Below are 25,403 nucleotides of genomic sequence, written 5' to 3'. Positions count from 1 at the left end.
TCGCACCTCACCATCTCAGGTGTGGTCGCGGGTTCGGCGCATTTTTGGCTTTCGCCCTCATGTGTCTGTCCCTTGCCTTTCTCTTTGGGGAACACTTTGTGTACTGACCCAATCACCATCGCCCAACATCTGGCAGAGTACTTCGCTCGTATTTCTGCAACAGCAGGCTACAGTGCAGAACAACCCTCCTACAACTCTATAAGGCCTTAGTCCAGTCCCGTCTTGACTACGGGAGCATGGTGTACAACTTAGCAGCACCTTCAACGTTGCAGATCCTCAACCCGATTCTCCATTGTGGCATCAGACTGGCGACAGGTGCCTTCCGCACTAGTCCGGTGACTAGCCTTCTTGTAGAAGCTGGAATCCCTCCCCTACGATTCCGCCAACAACAGTTGCTTGTGTCATACACTGCCCGCGTCCATGCCTTGCCCGACCACCCAAATTGCAGGCTCATTTTTCCATCTTGTGCACTCCCCTCCCCACGACGGCGGCCTAGGTCGGGTCTCCCGATCGCGGTCCGTGTTCGCCCCCTTCTCTTGTCACTTGAATCTTTTCTCCTTCTTCCATCCTTCCGGCCCTCTTCTTCTACCCCTCCTCGGTCCCTCCCTCACTTGCGGCTTTGCTTGGATTTGTCCTGTGACTCGAAGTCCTCCGTTCCACCTGCCAGTCCTCGTCAACAATTCCTGGTTCTTCTTGCCTCGTTTCACGATGCAGATGTAGTCTACACCGATGGTTCTGTAGTTAATGGATGCACTGGGTTTGCTTTCATCCACGGCAACTACGTTGAGCAGCATTCCCTGCCTTGTGGGAGCAGTGTTTTCACTGTGGAACTGGTTGCTCTTTATCGTGAACTCGCTCACCTTTCCTCCTGCCCTGGGGAGTCACTTGTCATATGCAGTGACTCCCTGAGTGGACTGCAAGCACTCAACCAGTGTTTTTCTCGGGACCCTTTGGTGCGTGGTATTCAAGATGCTGTTTTTGCTCTTGCTGAGTGAGGTCATTCAGCGACGTTTGTGTGGACCCCGGGCCACATGGGCATTCCAGGAAACGAATATGTCGATTGGTTGGCCAAGCAGGCCACCACTTCACCACCCCAGGAGCTTGGTCTCATGGAAAGTGACCTCTGGTCAACCCTAATCGCAAGGTCTGCGATGTCTGGAGCTCTGAATGGTCTGTCTTGAACATGCCAAATAAGCTCCGCATGGTCAAGTCGTCTACGGCCGTATGGAACTCATCCTTGTGGGGCATGCGTAGGGACTCAGTTGTTCTCTGCCATCTCCAAATTGGACATACACGGTTGACCCACAGCTGTCTCCTTCATCGTGAGAACCTGCCCAAGTGTCGCTGTGATGCAGGGCTGACAGTGGTCCATCTTCTGATGGACTGCCCCCTTTTAGCCCCCATGCAGCAGTCGTTTAATTTGCCAGCTGCACTTCCTTTAATTCTAGGTGACGATGCCTCTATAGCTGACTCAGTTTTATGTTTTATCCGTACAGCTGGGTTTTATCACTCGCTCTAGTGTGGGCGCTCTGGCATGATTTCTCAGGCTACACCCACTCCTGCAACTTTTAATTGTGACATGGATACCAAAATAGTGTCTTTTATGGTAACAAGATGTGTTGGTACCTCTATCAACACTTTCCAGCTGGAGGTTCTTCATTTGTAGTTGAGTGGTTGACCTTTTACCTGATCCGTCCACCACTGTAGTCTGTTTTACTCTAGTCAACTATTTGCTCCGCTCTTTTTAAGTGTCCTCAAAATTTTGTGTTACTGCAGTGTTCATTTTAGCTCTGTACCCCTTTGTGTTCCCTCCCTCTGGGTGCAGAGGTTACGCTTTTACTGTATAGGCCTTTTACAAGTATGTCTGTTTGGAACAGGGGACTGATGACCTCTATGTTTAGCCCCCATCAAACCCCAAAACCAACCAAGCAACCAACCACACAATGGCCCTCTGTCTCAAGTTATGCAAATGCTTTACCATCCATCAATCACCCTACAGATTCATTGTCTTAGGTGCACTACACGGTGCCTTGGCAGTAGAGCCCTTGCTTGAAACAAGCGACACATGAAGTGTCCCATTCACTGTTCCAGAATCTCTGCTACCACTACATACTGAGGTGGTAGTCTGAAGGCGACTGATCACAGCCAAAACCACATTCAACTGTTCACGAACAGCAGCCAGCTCCTCCCACATCTCCACACAGCAGGGACACATCCTACAAATCCTATCATGACTGACTGAGGAGTAAACAGTAAAAACTGGCAGAAACTTAGATAAATAACTTGTTGCCCTCCTGACATGTAACCAAGGGATGTTGATATCTCAATGAACTATGTAGTGGGCTGTTCAGAAGAAATGACAACTGAGCTGCAGACGGCCTGAATTTACACTTACAGGTAACAAAAATGTGAGACTAAACTTCTTAAAGACCAAAACATGCAAGCAACTGAACAAATGTGTACTATCAAGAAAACACAGGAAAATGCAAATAGGTAATTTGATACCCTGGAGATGCCACAGGCGACAGCTGGCACAGATCTGAGCTGCTAACTATGCTGATTAGACTGATCACTAGTCTCAAAACAAACAGCTGAGTACCTACTGCACTATTGACTAACTGAATATACAATTACAAAATGTGAGTTTACATTCTGAGCCTGTTGTTCTGCTAAGAACAATAACATTATTATAAACATATGTTTGCAATTCTGGCTGATACATGCATTGCTGAACAAGAGGAGTTCTCTTATGGGGACAAGGAACTCACTGTAGTGGTATAGAAAGGCACGCACTTCATTAGGATCTTTCTTACTTTGGCGCTCCTTGTAACAATAAAACGCACCTCCATCTGTCTTCGTGTTGTGTACTTGAGCATACTAAAAAGTAATGAGCCTCATTTGTGTACTTGAGCATAATAAAAAGTAATGAACCTCACTTTTTTTTAACTTCTAACTCTGGGCAGCTCATTGTAGCATAATAAGTGGAGTAGTTAATCAAGAGTTTTCAATAAAAATCACCCATTGGTTCAGAATGATTCTAGGCCTGTCACAAGTTTATTTCTAAAATGTGACAACTTCTGGAGTTGTCCCCTATTAAGAGAAAATTGTAGATTTAAATCCAATTTCTACAAGAATCTAGGCAATGATGGCGTCCCATTTTAATTAAATTGATGTGTCTGTGTGTTAAGAAACTGAAACTGACAAAATATGCATTTTCAGTTTTTGAGGAGTTATCCCCTTTTAGTAATAAGTGATTGAATTTAGTAGTCAATGATTTGAATTTAATATCAAATGCACAGCTGCTGCTGCTGTCATGGATTTAACATTATCCAAACCACATTTATTCATTTCATGCCCAGTAATGCTTTAAACTGCCAACAAGGTACTTTGATCCAGCACTGCAAACACAAACTATTATTAACTTTGGATAGTTAACAACATATGCAGACAAATATTGAGCAAGCATTAGCAGATAAACATTTTGTCTTTAATATTACTGGAGAAACTGCAGATGGTTTTGAAGAAATAACTTTTCTGCTAATGGTATTTGTTCATTTCTGAAGAGACACTTTTGTGTTATTGTTTATAGAACACAATGAATACCTAAATAAGAAAACCTGTTAGCAACCTAAATATTAGTTTCAGCACAACAGTGTTTCACTAGGAATGGTCCTGTTGGAGGTAGCATGCCATAGTCTTTTTTACATCAAAAAGTGAAAACATAAAACAAACAAACACACACACACACACACACACACACACACACACACACACACTGGATGAAGAATTTGCTTGAATCTGTTAGGTTCCCTTCAAGGTATTTTAAGAAACAATACCAAAAGTAGACAAATAAACACAAAAATGTAGTGTACTGTACTAATCTCTAAAGATAAAATGACACTATCTCCACAACAATGTCAGTGACTCACATTGAATACAGAATGGCATTTCATTTGGCACATCAACACAGTTTCCTTTTGGAGCTTCTCAAGTTTATAATCAACACAAAGTCAAATTAGTCACAATTTTTGCATGATATTTTTATTAATATTGATATAACAATGTAACAACAAACAACAGAGGTCATGTGTTCCGAAGTTCACACAGCTGTCCAGTATTTGCTATCTGAATGTTCAGCAGCACCAACTTTCAGACATTCCAATTGCACTAAGCAATGCAGAATGTGTCTGTAACAAAGAAAACCCATACATTTGCATTAATAGTCAGTAAAATCTGCTATTGTTTTAAGCTTATCATATGTAATGATAAAGATAAATTAAATTTTCAGTACATATAATTTCTTTCATCATTTAAACCTGTCTATTATAAGTTGCTCTAGAAGTTACAAAAGAAGCCAACTGTGATATATTTCATCTGGTTTAAATGAAATTTGGTTTATTAAAGATATTACACTGATCTGGCAGAACATTATGATCACTGACCTACTATCAATATAAACCCATCCAGGCAATAGCGTCACCTGGCGAGGAATGACTGTTAATCATACACACACACACACACACACACACACACACACACACACACACACAGAGTGCATGTAGTATCAGTGAGTGTGCTTTCTGTGTGTAGAATGGGGAAGGTACACAATCTGTATGAGTTTGACTGAAGGTAGATTGTGATGGCCCAGAGGCTCAGCATAAGCATTTCAGAAACTGGACAACTTGTCAGATGTTTGAGGAGTGCTCTGGTGAGTGTCTTCAACACGTGGCGAGACCTGGGTGAAACCACATCCAGATGTCGTGGAGTCGGCTGGAAATCTCTCATTATGTATAACAGATGTTGTAGGCCGGGGAGACTAGTAAAACAGAATAAGCAGTAAACTGTGGCAGAACTAACATCCTGGTCAGAGGACAAGTGTGCCTGAGTGCACGGTGCACCAAACACTCCTAAAGATGGGCCTACACAGCCAATGACCCATGCATGTGTGAATGTTAACACTACAACACTGGCAACTATAACTGAAATGGGCATGTGACAATTGGCACTAGATGTTGGTGCATTGTCAGAGTGTTGCACAGTCTAATGAATTCCAATATGTTCTTCATCATGCCAACGAGAGGGCGTGAATCCATCATCTTCCAGGGGCACAGCTCCTTGACATTTGTACTGTGGGATGGAAACAAGCTGGTGCCATCTCTGTTATACCTTGGGAAACACTCAGTGGGCATCCATTGGTCCAGTGGATCATGTGCAAGGCACCATGACAGCCAACGTGTACCATAAACAGGTTGCAGACCATAAACTAAATCATGTTTCCCACTGCCAGTGGTATTTTGCAACAAGATAGTGCACCATGTCATGAGGCCAGGAATGTGATGGAATGGTTTGAGGAACACAGTGGTGAATTCCATCTGATTTGCTGGCCTCCTGACTTGCCAGATCTGAACCCAATCTGTGGGGTGTAATTGAAGATGGCACATAGCATCAGAGCTCTTCACCCCCACCCCCCACCCCATCCCTGGAATTAGGTAACTTGTGTGTGCAGATAAGGTGTTGACTCCCTTCAGTGAGCTGCCAAGGCCTCATTACTTCCATGTCATGACATGCTGTCAATGTTATATGCCAAAGGTTGACATACCGGCTATTAGGTAGGCGGTCTAATGTTCTGGCTGATCACTGCATAAGAGCAGTTCTAAGAAACACACTGTTTGAGAAAACATTTTTGTATATGATTTGTATCCATGATAACTGAATGGGTTTAGTCTTAGCAAAAGAAATTATATTAAACCTACTATCAGTCTGAAAGCTACACTCGTATGAAAGAGAGATAACAAGGGAATAAACAGTTCTCAATTTATCATTTCATTTCCTTGTCATTGAAAACTCATCATACCAGTTCTAGGGTTTAACATCTGAGTGACTTGATGGATGACATCAAGGGAAGGATCAAGACTGCTGGCTCATTCAAAAACTTCCTACAGTAGAATCACTTGGCAAATATTGTTGAATCAGTATAGAAAGTGCAAATATATGTACTCTTATTACTTCCAGACTGCCTACTTCTATTTGGCAAGAATAAGTAACACAGAGAGGAGCCTAAGGTTGATAGTTTGTAAGAAAGTTTCATAAAATGATTTATGAAGAGCCCAACAAAGGAACAGGGGAAATCACATTTAGTAAATTATTAAGGAGAGGAAATTTAAACTTTCAAGATTACAAAAAATACTTAAAATGCTTCAGTCAAGTGTAACCAATACAATTATCAAGCCAAATTTAATGACTGTAGAGGAAGTACCTTAGAAAAAATAACAATTGAAATTATATCATATAAAAGACGATACATGCAAAAGAAGAACATGTGTTGCCACAAAAGAACATGGTAAGTCCATCACTTTCTAGATTCTTGATTTACCTTACAAAACACATATCACTACATGTTCAATGTGGGCATAAGAATTTAAGAATTCATCAGGTTGCTGCAGTTGATACGTAAGGAAAAAAAAAAAATCTTCAGTTTGTAACATGCTTTTCAAATCATAGTCCTATCTTGTATAATCTATTGTTGAACATGAATGACTTTGTAAGGCCTTTAATTCACTCTTGTGGTTCCAAAAGCCTTAATCCAGTCATTTGGTAACTCTGCAATAGTTTTCTACTTTATTGAGCTAAAGTTTTTATCATGTTTCATTAAGAGTGTCCTTTTATTGGAAATATTATTTTGGAACTATCTATGGTTGATGTAGTGAAGATGTAAAAACATATGGACAATGTAGTGAAGATAAAGTTAGGTAAAGTACTAGTAGATAAAGTTAGTGAACTGCTTATAGATATTGACTCTGAAATTATTGGTATATCTGAACACTTCTTAAATAAGGAGATAATTCAGAAGCTTCCTTTACCAGGATACAGGTTGGCTGGCAGCTTTTCTAGGAGCTCTTTGCGGTGTGGGGGAGTAGCCCTGTATGTGAAAAACGGTATCCCATTTGAGTCAATTGATGTTTCAAAGTACTGCACTGAAAAGGTGTTTGAATGTTGTGCAGGTGTGGTTAAATTTAGTGGAGCTAAACTTCTTACTGTTGTTATTTATAGATCCCCAGACTCCGATTTCACAACATTTTTGCTAAAGCTAGAGGAGGTTCTTGGTCCACTTTATAGGAAATACAAAAAGTTAGTTATATGTGGTGACTTCAATATAAATTGTATAAGTGATTGTGCAAGGAAGAGGATGCTGGTAGACCTCCTTAATTCATGTAATATTATGCAAACCGTATTCTTTCCAACGAGAGTGCAAGGGAACAGTAGAACAACCATAGACAATATTTTTGTTCATTCGTCATTACTAGAAGGGCATTCTGTTAGCAAAATGGTGAATGGCCTTTCAGATCATGATGCACAAATTTTAAGTCTAAAAGATTTTTGTGCTCCAACACATGTTAAATATAGTTACCAACTTTTTAGGAAAGCTGATCCTGTTGCTGTAGAGACTTTTGTAAACCTTATCAAGGAACAAGAGTGGCAAGATGTTTATAGTGCTGATACAGTAGACGATAAATATAATGCTTTCCTCAAGACTTTTCTGGTGCTCTTTGAATGTTGCTTTCCATTAGAATGTTCAAAACAGGGTACTAGCACAAACAGACAGCCTGGGTGGCTGACTAAAGGTATAATAATATCTTGTAGAACAAAGTGGCAATTATATCAAAACGTTAGAAACAGTCAAAATCTAAATGCAGCAGCCCGTTATAAACAGTATTGTAAGGTGCTTAAAAAAGTTATTAGGAAGGCAAAAAGTATGTGGTATGCAGATAGAATAGCTAAGTCTCAGGATAAAATTAAAACCATATGGTCAGTCGTAAAGGAAGTGGCTGGTCTGCAGAGACAGGTCAAGGAAATCAGTGCGTAGAGGAAATGTTACTGATAAGTCGCATATATGTACAGTATCTAATAATCACTTTCTGAATATAGCAGGTGAACTAAATAGAAACCTAGTCCCAACAGGGAATCATATAGCGCTCGTAGAAAAAGTGTTCCGAGACTGTTATCTGAAATGCTCCTCCATGATACTGACAAGAGGGAGATTGAGTAAATAATTAAATCACTAAAGACCAAGAACTCTCATGGATATGACGGGGTATCTAGCATATCTGTAACTTTTCCTTTAGGAGTGGTCAGTTTCCTGATCGATTAAAGTACTCGGTAGTGAAGCCACTTTATAAAAAGGGAGACAGGGATAATGTTGATAATTATAGACCTATTTCTATGCCATCGGTGTTTGCTAAAGTTATCGAGAGGGTAGTATATACAAGGTTACTGTGGCATTTAAATTCACATAATTTGCTGTCAAATGTACGGTTTGGTTTTAGAAATGGCTTAACAACTGAAAATGCTATAGTCTCTTTTCTCTGTGAGGTTTTGGATGGATTAAATAAAAGGTTGCGAACGTTAGGTGTTTTCTTTGATTTAACGAAGGCTTTTGACTGTGTTGACCACAAAGTGTTACTGCAGAAGTTGGACCATTATGGAGTAAGGGGAGTAGCTTACAATTGGTTTGCCTATTACTTTAAGAACAGAAAGCAGAAGGTAATTCTCCGCAATAATGAGAGTGGTAATGATGTTCAGTCCCAATGGGGCACTGTTAAATGGGGCGTTCCACAAGGATCGGTGCTGGGGCCACTGCTGTTTCTTATTTATATAAATGATATGCCTTCTAGTATTACAGGTGATTCAAAAATATTTCTGTTTGCTAATGACACCAGCTTGGTAGTGAAGGATCTTGTGTGTAATATTGAAACATTGTCAAATAATGTAGTTCATGAAATAAGTTCGTGGCTTGTGGAAAATAATTTGATGCTAAATCACAGTAAGACTCAGTTTTTGCAGTTTCTAACTCACAATTCAACAAGAACTGGTATTTTAATCAGACAGAATGGGCATGTTATAAGCGAGACGGAACAGTTAAAGTTCCTAGGCATACGGATAGATAGTAAGCTGTTGTGGAAAGCCCATGCTCAGGATCTTGTTCAGAAACTAAATGCCGCTTTATTTACCATTAGAACAGTATCTGGAATAAGTGACATTTCAACACCAAAAGTAGTCTACTTTGCATATTTTCATACACTTATGTCATATGGTATTGTTTTTTGGGGTAATTCTTCTGATTCAAAAAGGGTATTTTTGGCTCAAAAACGGGCTGTTCGAGCTATGTGTGGTGTATGTTCGAAAACCTCTTGTCGACCCCTATTCAATAGTCTGGGAATTTTGACATTGCGCTCACAGTATATCTCACAGTACATATTTTCTTTAATGTCGTTTGTTGTTAGCAATATTAGCTTATTCCCAAGAGTTAGCAGCTTTCACTCGGTTAATACTAGGCAGAAATCAAATCTGCATGTGGAATGCACTTCCTTGACTCTTGTGCAGAAAGGAGTGCAGTATTCTGCTGCATCCATTTTCAATAAGCTACCACAAAAACTCAAAAATCTTATCAGTAGCCCAAACACTTTTAAGTCTAAACTGAAGAGTTTCCTCATGGCTCACTCCTTCTATTCTGTCGAGGAGCTCCTGGAAGAGCTAAAAAATTAAGCAAATTCCAGTGTTACATTCTTGATTTTCTTTATTTAAACTAACGACGTGTCGCCTGAATATGTTTCTTATATTTCATTTTATCAGTTTCTACAGTCGTGTTATAATTTCATGTATTGCCTCGTTCCATGACCATGGAGACTTCTCCTTAATGTGGTCCCACGGAACAGTAAATAAATAAATAAATAAATAAATAAATAAATAAATAAATAAAAACACACTGCACAGTTGTTATTCTGTCCTGAGCACAAATCACAGAATATTACAAGAACCCTTATTTTTGAATCATGGATTTCAGTCACATAATTGTACAAAAAACTAACGAATTCATTCTCTCGTTTACTCCCTACATCCTAAGTGTAAGTATAAAATATTGCATCACTCTTGGACATTTGATGAAGTTTGTAGTTGTAAAACCACAGTTGACACTTGTAATAAGCATCATTACTGATGATACTTCGCAAGGGTAGGCTACTATTTTTTCCTTTTTTTAAATAGTCCATGTATACTGCTTCATTTTCCTCCATCTTTTGACTTCTTTGATTTGCTGTACACTTACAATAAAATTTAACAGCCTTGGCATATGAACCTGGTCTTCCATGCTAAATACTTTGATTTGATTTGTAATTTCTAACTTCTCTTTTTCAGAGATATGTCAAAGCATTACATTCAAACCTTTTAATTCTGCTTGAACTTTCTCACATGTTGAGCCAGTATCAGTACACAGGTCCCAATCATAAGTTGAATTTTCTGTTAAATATTTTCCAGTATGTCTAGGTTTACCATATCTACAAAGTATATTCAAAAACTTCTGCAGAGTCGTCTCTAACTTTTTTATTTTTTGCAGGAGGAGTATGACATTTTTTGTGAACATACTTGGAACATTTAGCTATAAGTTAGTATATAAAAGTATTTTCTTTTATTTACAGGTGAGCCATAATTCAACATAAAGTAGATGTCAGGTTGCGATAATGGTCGGTGATGGAGTTCCTCTTCAAGACCAACGATGACTCTGCCACAGTGATTCACAGGAAGTTGCTCCCTTTTTACGGGCAGAACACAGTGGATTGTAGCAGTATTCAGCAGTGGTTGTAGAGGTTTAAAGAAGGTGATTTATCTCTACTGGACAATCCAAGATGCGGTAGACTGTTGACGGCAGTGAGTCATGTGAATAAGGAGACCATTGATCAAATCATCCAAAATCACAGATGTGTGATGACATGACAGCTTGCTGAAATGTCTCATTTGTCTGTGAGTAGTGTGGTATCACTGGTACAGTCACTATGGTACAGAAAAATCTGTGCACATTGGGTGCCTAGATTATTGACAAGAGAAATGAAAACGATGGGGAAGAATGAGTGCAAGGGCCTCATGCAGACCTTTACTGAAGAGTGGAAACAATGTTTTGACAGCGTCATTACTCAGGATGAAAGATGGTTGTTTTTGTCTGAAGCCTGAGAGCAAAATCCAGTTGATAGAGTAGTGTCATCTGGGTTTCCCTCGGAAGAAGAAACGAAGACTTTCACGAACAGCAGTCTAAAAGGTGATGACCTCCTTCTTCTGGGATCAGTGTGGTGTCATTTTCATTGACTTTTTGGAACCTGGCTCCACAATTAATTGGGACCATTACTGTTTGTCATTGGACAAGCTGCAATGTGTCATCAAGACCCACAGACCATAGCTTCAGGGGTAGCTCATCAGACTACACCATGACAATGCCAAACCTCATACAGCCCTTATGACACAGGAGAAAATCAGGAAAATGGGTTGGAAAATTGTTCCTCATCCTCCTTACAGTCTGGACTTGGCGCCATCTGATTTTTACAGCTTTGGTCGTCTGAAGGCCCACCTGTACGGTAAAACATTTGATAGTGAGAAAGACCGTATTTCCTGTGTCAAGAATGGTGTAAAAGTCAATCCCCAGAATTTTACCATCATCATGGAAAGAATGTTGGGCCAGATGCATCACAGCTGATGGAGACTACATTGAGTAGGCTCAATGTATAGCTAAATGTTCCAAGTAAGTTCACAAAAAATTTCATTCTCCTCCTGCAAATAATAAAAAAAATTATAGCTGACTGTTCAAAACTTTTTGAACACCCTTTGTGGTTGGGACATCATCAAGACACTGAGATGGGAGTGTAGGAATGACATAAAATTTTTTATAAATACAATTCCTTTTTATTTAGAACACAATTTCATGGAACTTGTTGCAGCAGGAGCAGTTGGTACACCAAAATTTTCAGAAGATTTCACCTTTTTCAGCAAGTCTCTTTTCCTTTTACATATTTATAAAACTCTGTGCAAGTCAGCTTGTAGTTAAACTGGCAGTGTAAAATTGATTCCACAGTCCTTGATTTATTTTATCAACCCACTAGGCTGACATCAGCAAAATACTATTTCCACAGTGATGTCTGTGAGACAATGTTGCATGTTGCATATCCTGTATCAACAATGCAAACACCTTCTAGATCTAGCACCATCATTTGAGAAAATACCAGTGCCATGCGGAAGAATCAGGCAGTCCCCATTTGAATAGCAATCTGATAAGACGATTCTTTGTAAATGTCGCACATGAACAATGAGTGCATGTTAGTAATTGTCTGTGAGGTGACCTTGTCAACATAAACTTGTTGACATAATTAAAACTAACTGAGGCTGCTTTTACATGTTGCACTAACAGATGTTACTACTTCAGTACTTGAGCCAAACTTGTAACAGTACTTTGCAAAATTGGGACAAAATTGGTTCTTGTTGGAATGTTGGGACAAGAAGGTCCATAACAGTGATGATCCCATTGTATCAGGATGGATGGTAACCCTAGGTATATCCCATATGCAACAGAAAGTTTGAGTTTTTTTATGTAACTCATGTCATTTTTTCATTGATAGGTCTTCTGGAAGGTAAATTATCCCTGTTTCCTTGTGTCATAGTGGATCTCTCTTCCTTTATATTCAACTGTGTGGTTTAAAATGGTGCCTCCTTCTCTTAGCATAGTTTGCAAGGCCTATGTGCATGCATGCCTCTTTTGTCTTTGGGCGTTGTTCCAGTACCCTTTGTACTTGCCTATATACTCTGCAATCTGTGATTTGTTATTTGATGTAAAGCAATGAAGGCCCTTTGGCAAATAAGAATTTTACTCATTGTATCATTTTACTTGATTCTTACAGTGGCCGGCCGTTGTGGCCGAGCGGTTCTAGACGCTTCATTCTGGAACCGCGCGACTGCTACGGTTGCAGGTTCGAATCCTGCCTCGGGCATGGATGTGTGTGATCTCCTTAGGTTATTTAGGTTTAAGTAGTTCTAAGTTCTAGGGGACTGATGACCTCAGATGTTAAGTCCCATAGTGCTCAGAGCCATTTGAACCATTTGATTCTTACAGTGTGTTAGAGAAAGCAATCTCTGGCATTGGAATCATGATGCCAAGGCCTTCTACAAGCAAATAATGTCATATGTATTAAGCTGGTTAAATAGGAAGAGTGATTATTTCAGTTATTTTACAAATTAATGTTGTTGATAAGGTGTTCTTTTCATGGTGTTTTTACTTTTTTGAAATACTCAAGCAGTGAGCATTTTCAGTATCTACCTAACTTTTGAGACATTGTCCTAATGTCCCTATAAATATTATTCATTCTGCTCTAAAGTTTTCTCTTTTTAACCGACTGGTTAACAGATGGTTACTCTTGGTCTCGTAATGACCCTCACATTTTGAAAATCCTAAGACGACTACAGCTACTATTACACTTTTACTGTAAGGAAACAACACAGAGTAAGAAACTAAATTGATCATCTTTGTAATCGCCACCCAACTGACCTAACAGGTGTAATGTGAACACTGGAAGCTAACCTTGGACTTGCCCCATTCCTTCTGTGAAAAGACTTTTAACTACCTGGTATTACCAATGACTAGCCATCATAATGCGCCACAAACTCATTTCCTCATTGTATCTACATGCCCCATTTTTTTCTGTGGGTTCCTCATATATTATTGTCATTCTAGTCTTAAAAAGACTGGTTTGATGCATTTCTCCAAGCTACTCAATCCTGTTCAAAACTCTTCATCTCAGAATAATTATTGTGACCTACATCCTTCTGAATCTGCTTACTGTATTGATCTCTTGGTCTCCCTCTATGATTTTTAGTCCCCCCCCCCCCTCCCCCCTCACTTTCCTCCAATACTAAATTGGTGATTCCTTGATATCTCAGAATGTATCCTATCAGGCAATTCCTTCTTTTAATCAAGATGTGCCAATAATTTCTTGTCTCCCCAATTTTATTTAGTACCTTCTCATTAGTTACATGGGATCACCACTTCAGCATTCTTCTGTGGTAGTACATTTCAAAAGATTATATTATCATTGAAACTGTTTATTGTCCATGTTTCTCTTTCGTAAATGGCTACAACCCAGACAAATACCTTCAGGAAAGACTTCCTAATGCTTAATTTTATATTTGATGTTAACAAATTTCTCTCCTTCAGAAACACTTTTCTTGCCACTGCCAATCTACATTTTACATCCTCTGCACTTCATCCATCATCAGCTATTTTGCTGCCCAAATAATGGAATTCATCAACTGCTTTAACTGATCTTCCACGTCCTTTGCTGTTTCTGGCAGGATTACAGTGTCATTAGCAAACCTCAAAGTTTTAAAGGTTTTATTTCTTCCCTGAACTTCAATTTCTACTCCAAATTTTTCTTTGGTTTCTTTTACTACTTACTTAGAGCGGATATTTAATAACCTTGGGGATAGGCTACAACCCTGTCTCACTCCTTTCTCAACCACTGCTCCCTTTCAGGTGCCACACGGATCTTATAATTGCCATGCGGTTTCTGTACAAGATGTAAATAGCCTTTTGTTCCCTGTTTTTTGCCCCTGCTACCTCCAGAATTTCGAAAAAGCGTATTCCAGTCAACATAGCTTTCTGTAAGTCTACAGATGCTATAAATATATGTTTGCCTCTCCTTAACCTATCTTCTAAGATAAGTCATGGGTCAGTATTGCCGTGCTTGTTCCTACATTTCTCCAGAGTCCAAACTGATCTTCCCTGAAGTTGGCTTCTACCAATTTTTACATTCTTCTGTAAAGAATTTGTGTTAGTATTTTGCAACCATGATTAATTAAACTGATAGTTTGATAATTTTCACACCTGTCAGCAACTACTTTGTTTGGACTTGGAATTATTACATCCTTCATGAAGTCTGAGGGTATTTTGCCAGTCTCATACATCTTGCACACCATATGGAAGAGTTTTGTCATGGCTGGCTCTCCAAAAGATATCAGTAGTTCTGACAGAATGTCATGTAGTAGTAGTAGTAGTAGTACTCTTGGTGCCTTTTTTTGACTTAGATCTTTCAGTGCTCTTCCAAATTCTTCTCTCAGTGCCATACCTCCCATGTCACCTTCTTCTATGTCCTCTTCCATTTCTGTAATGTTGCCTTCAAGTTCATCCCCCTTGTATAGAACCTTTATATACTCCTTCTACCTTTCTGCTTTCCCTTCTTTGCTTAGTACTGGTTTTTCTACTGATCTCTTGATATTCACACAGCTGCTTCTCTTTCCTCCAAAGGCCTCTTTAATTTTCCTATAGATGAAATATGCTTCTAAATCCTTACATTTGTCCTCTAGTCATTCCTCCTGCTTAGTCATTTTGCACCTCCCATCAGTCTCATTTTTTAGACATTTGTGTTCCCTTTTGCCTGCTTCATCACTGCATTTTTATACAATGCGTACAGCTTTGCTTCCGCCATTTTTTCCCCAACATTTGAGGGTTTAATGAAACAAATTGGTTAAAATGTATCATTCAAAGTATTTTCCATTGCTGGCCGCTACTTTATCCCATCTTTCGGCAGTGTAGGAATCCTGTGTTGAAAAAATTGTTCATCTTTTGAAGCAGTCCAAGAATCAATCCAATTTGTGTCTTCTTCATGAGATCGGAAGTGTTGGTCAGCCAGGTCATGTGCCATTGATCTAAACAGGTGATAGTCAGAGGGAGCAATGTCTGGAGAACACGGCAGGTGAGGTAGGACTTCCCATGTTAATGTTTCCAAGTACGATTTGACCTCTTTTGCAATATGGGGTCAAGTGTTGTTGTGTTGCAAAATCAGTTTATCTTGCCTCTCACTGTATTGTGGCCATTTGTCTTTTAATGCTATGCTCAGATGCATTAATTGCGTTTGATAATGAGAACCTGTGATTGTTTCACTTGGTTTTAACACCTCACAGTACAAAATGCCGAGTTGGTCTCACCAAATGCAGAGCATGAGCCATGAATACTCGGTTTGGCTGTCAATGTAGAAGCATGCCCGGGATATCCCCATGATTTTTTGCATTTAGGGTTATTGTAATGAACCCATTTTTCATCCCCAGTCACAATGCAATATAGAAAACCCTTCCATTTTTGCCTCTGAAGCAACTGTTCACAAACACACAAACACTGTTCAACATCTCTTGGTTTCAGCTCACACAGGACTCAAGTACCTTCTTTCTGAATCATGCCTATAGCCTTGAGACATTTTGAAATGGCTTACTGTGTCATTCACACTAATCATGATAATTCTTCTTGAGTTTGACGCGAGTCTTCACTCAGCAATGTCTCCAATTCTGCATCTTCGAAAATATTCTCTCTTTCACCACTATGCCAGTCTACGACATTAAAATCACCATTCTTGAAGCATTGAAACCAATCACGACATGTTCTTTCACTAACAGCATCCTTAGCAAATGTACTTGAAAGCTTTCGATGAGACTCAGCCGCTGTTTTCTTCATATAGAAACAAAACAGTAACACCAACTGCAAATGATGAGAATTAGGCTCGTAAACTGACATTTTCAATCAAGAACAACTTTATGTTGCAGACACAAATCGACTAATGTTTGAATGAGGTTATGTTGACTGAGATCCAAGCTAACTGCCTGACGTCTGCGATCTGTTTCTTTCGACCACTACTTACCGTTGTTGCCACCTATCGGCAAATGGCGGAAGCAAACTTGTACACCTTGTATTTTCTCTTTTCATCCATTAAATTTAATATCTGTATCTCCTGTGTTACCTGAGGGTAACTAGCAGGCCTTGTCTTCCTACCTATCTGCTTTCACTATTTCATCACTTAAAGCTACCCATTCTTCTTCTACTGCATTCCTTTCCCCTGTTCTTGTCAACTGTTGCCCAATACTCTCTCTGAAACTTGCTAAAACATCTGGTCCTTTCAACTTAACCAAGTCTCATCTCCTTAATTTCCTACATTTTTTTGCAATTTCTTATGTTTTAATCTAGAGTTCATAACCAATAAATTGTGGTCCGAGTCCACATCTGCACTGGAAATTTCTTACAATTTAAAATCAGGTGCACTGGCAGAGGGTGGCGAGCAAAGAAGGTGGGAGATGAGAAGGGTACGAGATGATAGGACAGAGTGGGGTGGAATCTGTTGAGGCCAGGATAATTATGGTGGTGGAGGGGAGGATCCAAATGTATTGTAAGGATAACTCCCAACTGTGAAGTTCAGAAAAGCTGGTGGTGGAGGGGAGGATCCAAATGGCCTGAGTAGTGAAGCAGCCATTCAAAGCTTCAGTTGCATGTTGTGCCACAAAGTGGTCTACTTTGCTCTTGGCCACAGTTTGGGTGTGGCCATTCATCCTGGTGGAACAAGATTGGTTAGTCATACCAATACAGAAAGCTGTGCAATGATTGCAGCAGAGCTGGTAAATGACATGGCTGCTTTCACAGGTGACTCAGCCCCTGATGGGATAGGATAAATCTAAACAGGATTGCAATAGTAACTGCTGGGTGCATAGATTGGGCAAGTCACGCATCTGGGTCTCTCATGGGGATATGATCTTTGTGGCAAGGGGTTGGGATTGGGAGTGGCATAGGGACAGACTAGGATGTTGTGGAGGTTAGAGAAGGTGATGGAACACCACTTTAGAAGGGTTGGAAAGTACCTCTGGTAGAATGTTCCCCATTTCAGGGCATGATCATAAGTAATCAACGCCCAGATGAAGGATGTGGTTCAGTTGTTACAGTCTGAGGTGGTTCTGGGTGACGAGGAGGGCACTCTTTTGTGGCTGGTGCTTGCGGGTTTGGGAAGATTGGGGGTGTGAGGGGAAATGGCCTGGGAGATCTATTTATAGACTAGGTCTGAAGGACAGTGCTTGTCTGTGAAGGATTTGATGAGACCCTCAGCATAGTGATCAAGGGAGCAGATACACAGCCACCAGGTGGCTAGGCTCTATGGGAGGGATCTTCTGGTGTGAAAGAGATGCCAGTTGTTGAGATGCATGTACTGTTGGGGGTTGGCAGGTTTAAAGTGGACAGTGATGTGGATGGAGCCATCAGAGAAGAGGTCAACGTCTAGGAAGGCGACACACTGGGTTGAGGAGGACCAGGTGAAGCAGATGGGAGAGAAGATGTTGAGGTTGTGAAGGAACGAAGATAGGGTGTCTTGGCCCTGAGTCCAGATCATGAAGATATCATCAATGAATATGAACCAGGTTTGGCGTTTTGGGAGGCTAGGAAGGTCTCCTCTAGATGGCCCATAAGCAGGTTGGCATAGGAGGGAGCCATGAGGGTGCCCATGGCTGTGGCGCAGATTTGTATGTATACCTTTCCTTCAAAGGAATAGTTGTCAGTTAGGATACAGTCAGTAAAGTATATGACGAGAATGAGGTAGTAGGTTTGGAGTTTGAAGGACGTTGGGCAAGGTGGTGTTCAGTAGTGGTAAGACCATGGGAATGAGGGATGTTGGTGTACAGGGAGATGGTGTCAACAATGATAACCAGGAATCCAAGAGGTAAAAGGGTGAGGATGGTGGAGAGGCAGTGAAGGAACTCATTGGCATTTTTGATGTTGGAGGCTAGATAACAGGCAGTTGGTTGAAGGTGTTGGTCAATGAGGGCTGAAGTTCTTTCAGTGGGGGCCCAATAGCCAGCCACAATAGGGCATTCAGGCCTGTTGAGTTTATGGATTTTGGGGATCATGTAGAAGGTGGGTGTGCGGGGTGTCATGTGGGTGAGGAGCGAAATGAATTTTGGGGAGAGGTTGTAGAAAGGGCCTAAAGCTTTAGGCAGGGGAGGTTTTGTTGGATGTCTGGTATCACTCTGGCAGAGTTTATAGGTGGAGGAGTCAGACAATTGACAGACACCTTCTGCTAGGTAGTCACTGTGATTCATAACATCAGTTGTGGAATGTTTGTATGCAGATAGGATGATTAGGTCTGGATTTGTTTTGAGGTTGTGAATGGCTATTCTTTTTTCTACTGAAGGGTTGGTGTTCTGAGGAAGAGACCATGGGGAAGGATAGTGAAGTTAAGGTGGAGGTAAGGAATTCCTGGAAGGTGACCAGATGGTGGTCAGATGGAGGGGGGCATCACAGTTGGATGGTGGTATGAATGTGAAGAGGCAGGATTCAGTGACGTAATTTGGTTGGAGGGATTGCTGGAAAAGAAGTGCTTTCACTGCAGGGATCGGGAGAAGGAGAGTAGGTCTTTGACAAGTCCAGCTTTTGGGTGTAGAGCTAAGGGTTATCCTCTGACATCTATCATTTTATTTATTCCTACTGATCCCACTTCATCCCTCATCCTGACATACTTTAGCATTTTATTTTCCACACCTATCCATGCCACATGACCTTGTGATCTTGGCCCCCCCCCCCCCTTTTCCCTTATTGCAACACACACTTCTATACCTCATCATTCCTTTTCTACCATGTATCTGTACATTTTTAACAAAAAATGTGTGCATATTTTTACTTTGTTTGATGCAGTTTCACGCATTTTTGCATATTTTTATGTATTTGTCCATATTTTACATATCTGTGTGAGTTTCTGCATGTATTTATGCATTTTTATGAGTATTTTCTCTCATTCATGACCTCTCACAACCATCAACACCTATCTTGGCCATTTCTGCATCACTCCTGTTTCCTTTACTCCCTTACTGACACAATGGGCCCCTGCTCCACCTTTCTGTACCAGTTGAGAAATGTATCCCATTCTCGTATTTCTCAAATGCTGCCTAAACCATGGATCCCCCCCCCCCCCTCCCCCCCCCAAATGGTCTAACTGTAAAGATTCCTTTCTCTGGATCACAATGCTCCTTTGTACGAATGTGAAAGCCAGAACTGATTGTTTACTTTGTCCATTAGTATCAAGAATAACTTGTGCAATGCACAGAAATTTTCTCAAAATTTAAAATAATTTGTTTATTATCAATTAATATATGGGAGTATCCAGCTGTTTTAATACATATTAAAGCATTTGTGTTGTTGCCTTGATAAGTCTCACTTGAAATCTAAACACAGTAGACAAATGGTGATCCAGGGAAGGGTTTCTACATAATGATCACAGGGGAGCCATGGGTAAAAAATATTGAGAACCAATACATTGGGACTTTTGTTTGAACATTTTGACATGATACAGCATTACTGGCTGTATACTCACGAGTATGGAAGGTATACAGTCATGCAAAGACTGCCTTGGACACAAGAATCCAGCTGTGCCAACCTGATGCAAGTATAGTAACGACTGTGGCTGTGTGTATGTGTGAAGAAAAGGAAAGTTATAACATATTTTAATCTTCAGTGCTGTGTGTACAAAGACTAACATGGGACATCTATTTCACATAAAACCATTTTGGTTGCTAGCCCATTCAGGGACTTGATTATCCAATGGTTAATAGCATGTTTAGGTAAAGAGACATAAATTATGTTTAAGGTAATTTGTGTATATGTTTGGTAATGATAGTATCCATGCTGATTGAATCACCATTCACAATATTATTACATCAGTTTTTTCATAGTTAGATATCTGAAAAAATTGGTATTATTTGACATTATCTGAATGGTGAGGCATGGTGCTACTTCATATACCACTTAGTAGGTGAGTGACATATGAAGTTCGGGTATGTGGTATTACAAGCAGCTGATTAGGCTGTTGCAGGACAGACTGAATCTGACAGGTCAGCAGTGAATCGGTAAGAATGTTTGTTGGGGTTGCCAGCTGTCAGACAGCTATGACAGGTGAACACAGCAGAAGTAAAGGTGGCTAACAAGCAACAAGGCCCAGCAGCCATTGGGGTTTGTCCAGGCAGGAAGAAGGGTGTGTTTCAGTGATACAGTTCTGGGACAAGCTAATATGGAGGGACCTGTGAAAATGGCTCTGAGTACTATGGGACTTAACTTCTAAGGTCATCAGTCCCCTAGAACTTAGAACTACTTAAACCTAACTAACCTAAGGACATCACACACATCCATGCCTGAGGCAGGATTCGAACCTGCGACCATAGCGGTCGCGCGGTTCCAGACTGAAGCGCCTAGAACTGCTCAGCCACACTGCCCAGCGAGGGACCTGTGACTAGAAATGTTTTCACTAATGTCATTTTAATAAAAATACATTAAAACTCATTGCAAGCATGCTAGAGAAAAACCAATGACAGTTTTGGAACTGTGGCAGTGGAATGAGCTCATGTCTGAAGCTTTAATAGTTAAAAAGTTATTGACATTATTATCATCATTGTTTACAGTAAATTGTAACGACTGAATCCATCATGAAAGCTACACTCGTGATACATCAGATGAAGGAGGATAAGGCCCACAATATAATGAACAGTTCATTTTTGTAATTAAACAACTTTAAAAAATGTTATGAACAATTTAATTTATTTAGATAAGTAGTGCCATAACTATGAACTCCTTCACAGAGACACAAATGATCTTATCAGCAATAGTTTCTTTCCTTAATATTCCAATAACTTTCGACGTGTATTGAATTGCAGTTGTGATTTATAAAATGGGCCAAGTTAGTGGTTTGACTAGAGTGCCGAATGTGGGAATTTGTGTGTTTGATATTTGTTTAAAATTGTTAAATAATGTATAAATGAGTTTGTTAAGAGATTGGAAAATGACTGCAAAGATTTTCATATGTTTTAGCACAAGTAGTAATATGAAATTTTTATGCAAATTATGAATGGTTGTCAGGATGGAAGTATCTGCACTGAATCGAGGAGCGGTCGTGTGAACAAACCTCTAAATAAGTATATGGGGCAGTCCAGCAATGCTATGGACCACCGTCCATAGCATTTTGCCGTGAAATATTTTCATGCCTGGGAGTTGTATGCTGTGATTTGGTGCATGATGCTGGATATAATGCTATGTATGCACAACGCAATACCAAAATTGGCACTAGTGATATAGTGTTCAGTAAGTCATTTGTTTGTGTCCACCATTCACATATGTTGCACTTCTTTAAAAAATAATTACAAGGGATTCATATAAAACTTAAAATCAATCTGCTTTGGTCAATGTTATTATCCTTTGGAATTTTGACCAACAGTTCCAGCCTCAGTACATCTTTTTTATTAAATTGTTCACTAATGTCTCATTGCTAATATAAGGCTGCTTTGGTATCAACATTATTATGTTGTGTTGTTGTGCTAAAGATTGATGGAGTATGGCCACCCCCTATTGACGTTAGAAAGCCAAACTCAAAGGTAATGGCCAAACATTGGCCGCATGCTGGGGAATGGGGAAAACCATAATATAATCCTACTACTCAGCTGGAGGAGTAAAAGTAAAAGATTGGAAAATACGCATATAAATAAAGCTCTTTACTGACTCTGCCTCCCCTCCCCCCACCCAACTTGTGCAGAATATAGATGACACATGCCAGCTTGATGCATATTTTCCCTGTGCAAGTATCCCAGCTGAGCTTTTGTCTATGTGAAATCCTAATAGTTTAACCATTTTACTGTCATCACTGGGAGCACTCAGATTGAATACAATGTCTTCAGTTTTACTGTCATAGAAAATTGTTCCCTTTGTCTGAACTCCTCAATTTTACAGAAATTTGTGTTATGTTACCACCTTATTAAAAAACAAAGAACCATGCAGTGGCAGCTAGGTTTGAATTTTTCTGTGTAGAAAGCAATCAACTTAGTTTATGTGTCTCTAACAACAGTTCTCAAAGGTTTATCATATGGATGCATCCTCAAATGTGGCAACTGTAATTTCAAGTAATATTACCTCTTGTGTCTCATAAATGACTTTCTCAAGTGAATTTTCAGACTATTACATAGCTTTGAAAGGCTTGTGACAATATCAAGAGTACAACAGGAAAATTTTATTTTACCCATCTTAAGGTAATTACCCACAGGTTGAGGTCCACAATACTAGACAGACCCAGAGTAAGCCAAAATAGTCCCAGTAGACACAATTTCAAGCTACAAGTTAAGTAATTGTATTAGGAATTTGCATTATTTCACATTGGATGAATGACGTGTTCTAGACAATTTTGTCAGATTTTCCTGAAGTTTCTCCTGTTCACTCTTCGAACTGTCTGATACAAGAGTCCTATATTTTATTTTCACTCATATTTTAGTTTCTGAAGAGTGCTGGATTAAAATTATAAAAACTGATGCAGCTCTTTTGCCCATCCTTTAAATCAAAGCTACCTCAGTTCCATATAAAGCTAAGAACCTCAGTCGCTGTTGAAGGTTCAGGCACACCACCAACAGTTAGGGTGACCAGACGTTTGGATTAATCTGGACATGTATCCTTTTAAGCTCTTTTTCCGGGGTCCTCGCGGATTTTTACAGTGTCCGGCTTTTTCGCAAAGTTGAGCATAATACAGTTAAATTTACAATTCATCCCGTTCTATTGCTCATTTCTTAAATACTTTAACTATTGGCACAGCCTTCGTGATAAACACGCACGAAGTCAGTGTTAGTAGGTGGCACCAGGATTGTCGATGTTATTGTTGATCTAGTTATAAGCGAATGCAAATATCGATTATTTAAAATTTTCGTTTCGTATCTTCACTTTGTATTGGCTTGGCTTCCTGTAGTGCACGTGTGATTTGTGAGTGTAATTTTTAACCGAGTGAGTTACGTAAAATATTTGGATATGCCTAAACGAAAGTGTACATTTTCTGATGTCGTTTCCTGCAAATATCCGGCCTTGAGAAAGGGAGAAATGAATTTGAAGCGGAATGTAAGATACGTGGCTCTGGAGCGTACGTCTCAATGGCCAATAAAGGTAAGAAATAACTCGACAGATTAACTGTCATGGTTTTATTTCATTGTTCCATAGTCATTCAATTTATTTGTATTCGGAAGGTTAAAGTGCAGTTTACATGTCGTCAGCTGCTGTTTGAATTGTAGATGTTGGTAGCAGTGCGTCGAATGAAGGGAGGTGAATTGTCTCACGTTTTTCGCTTTGTAAACAATTTCGTGTTGTTGACATAACAAAACAATTGACACCACACTGTCACCACAATCAATGTTTTTATTTTTTTATATTGCTCAGTTAACCACCACTTGACCATCAGTAACAATTAACTACTAGTTTTACCGGCAATTCCCGGCAGTCACGTGACTTGTCCAAAACTGACGGGTGGTATCCAAATCTGCAGTTGACCCGTTCAATATGTCCACTTTTTTCTTATTTTGTACTCCTTTTTGGAGCTGTTTGTCCTCCTTTCTAAACAAGTGCATCTGGTCACACTACCAATAGTCTCAATTAAGGAAATAGTTAAAATGGAAAATAATTGCTGGGAATGGAACTATAAAAAATATTTCTTTGATTTCATCGAACTATACGAATGATGTTATTTATTTAGTGAAAGAACAGTCCACCAAGTTTCAACTTGTGATCTTTGTGGAAATAACATTCGTAGTGTTATTCACTATGGTATGTTTTTTTTCCCCCTCTAGTTTCGAAATAAATCCTACATTACTTTAAAGAGTCAAAAGAAAAATACCGGAGCTGTATGCGACAGGATTAATTTTTATTATTGTTATTTTTAATTCCAGATAGTGGCTGAAAGGGAGACGTATGGTCATGTGGGTTACATTCAGTGCCAAACGGGTAACCTAAAGCCTTTTGGCAAACATGACGTCATTTTGTTGTCACATGTACTTATCGAAGATCGCAGGAACTGCTATGGATTTTCGTTAACATTTGATGTTGGGTGCTTGGGTAACACCACTTTGGATACGGTAATTTTATATAGGTACTTGTGTGTTAAGAAAGTATGCTGTGTCAAGGCGATGGCACAGAGAATATTTATAAGAACACGCCATTCGTGGTACGATTTGTTATAATTAAACGGCACATAATGAAGTACTTGTGGTTATAGCCTTCATGAGACCTGAAGACCCGTCTACACGCAGTGATCTGCCTGCGTAGATGTTTGTGCATGCAGTAGATCACTGTACATGTGGTGTGTTCATATCGACCCAAGTACTCTACTGCTCACTCGCCATCTGTTGGTGTAGAAAAGAAATTTCAATGGGAAGCGATTGCGCTCTCGTAACCTGAAAATTTATTTCATTTATTCATAAATGGAGGAAATTCTATTATGGTCTACGTTCGCAACTTCTTTTGAAAAAAAAAAAAAAAAAAATGCGAACACCATGCAAGAAATGGAGAAATGGGGAGACGTTATCAGTATGGTCTAGAGAGTGGCTGTTTAAGCAAAGGTTGTTTCTGCACATAAATTTACTTCACGAGTTGCAGGGAACCCGACGACTGGTACAATTATGTGTGGATGGATTTGGAAACATATAATTATCTTTTGACACTAGTAAGTCCTCGAAGAACATGGAAAAAGTACTTGCATATGGATAGCAATTTCAACACAAGAGTGATTGATGGTGACAGTAAGATTCCGAGCAACAGGAAGGGGCTACAAGGATCTAAAATTTTCTACCCCAATTTCAAAACATGCATTGAGTGAAATCACATCCAACACATGCGAAGCTATTTTTGGGTTCTGAAGGATGATTCATGAATGCAAGTAAAGTACTAAATCGGTACGGTACCTCAATTCTGAGAAGTTACGGACAGTATTTTCACAGTTTTAGATGCG

The 25,403-nt window shown here is 39.7% G+C and overlaps 1 protein-coding gene across 1 annotated transcript in view; it reads right to left on the bottom strand.

Annotated features, from left to right (window-relative positions):
* Positions 1–3,842: 3,842 nt before the first annotated feature.
* The window catches only part of LOC124794099 (venom serine protease-like), a 283,573-nt gene continuing 262,012 nt past the window's right edge, over positions 3,843–25,403 (bottom strand). Inside the window, exon 8 of the mRNA XM_047258072.1 lies at positions 3,843–4,187. Within this exon, the coding sequence (XP_047114028.1) occupies positions 4,168–4,187 (20 nt within the window). The 3' untranslated portion in view covers positions 3,843–4,167. The remainder of the gene's footprint in view (positions 4,188–25,403) is intronic.

This window comes from Schistocerca piceifrons, chromosome 1 (assembly GCF_021461385.2).
Source record: "Schistocerca piceifrons isolate TAMUIC-IGC-003096 chromosome 1, iqSchPice1.1, whole genome shotgun sequence".
NCBI classification, from domain to species: Eukaryota; Metazoa; Arthropoda; class Insecta; order Orthoptera; family Acrididae; genus Schistocerca; species Schistocerca piceifrons.
The sequence above is the reverse complement of the archived record's forward strand: the minus strand, read 5'-3'. Positions and strand labels throughout refer to the sequence as shown.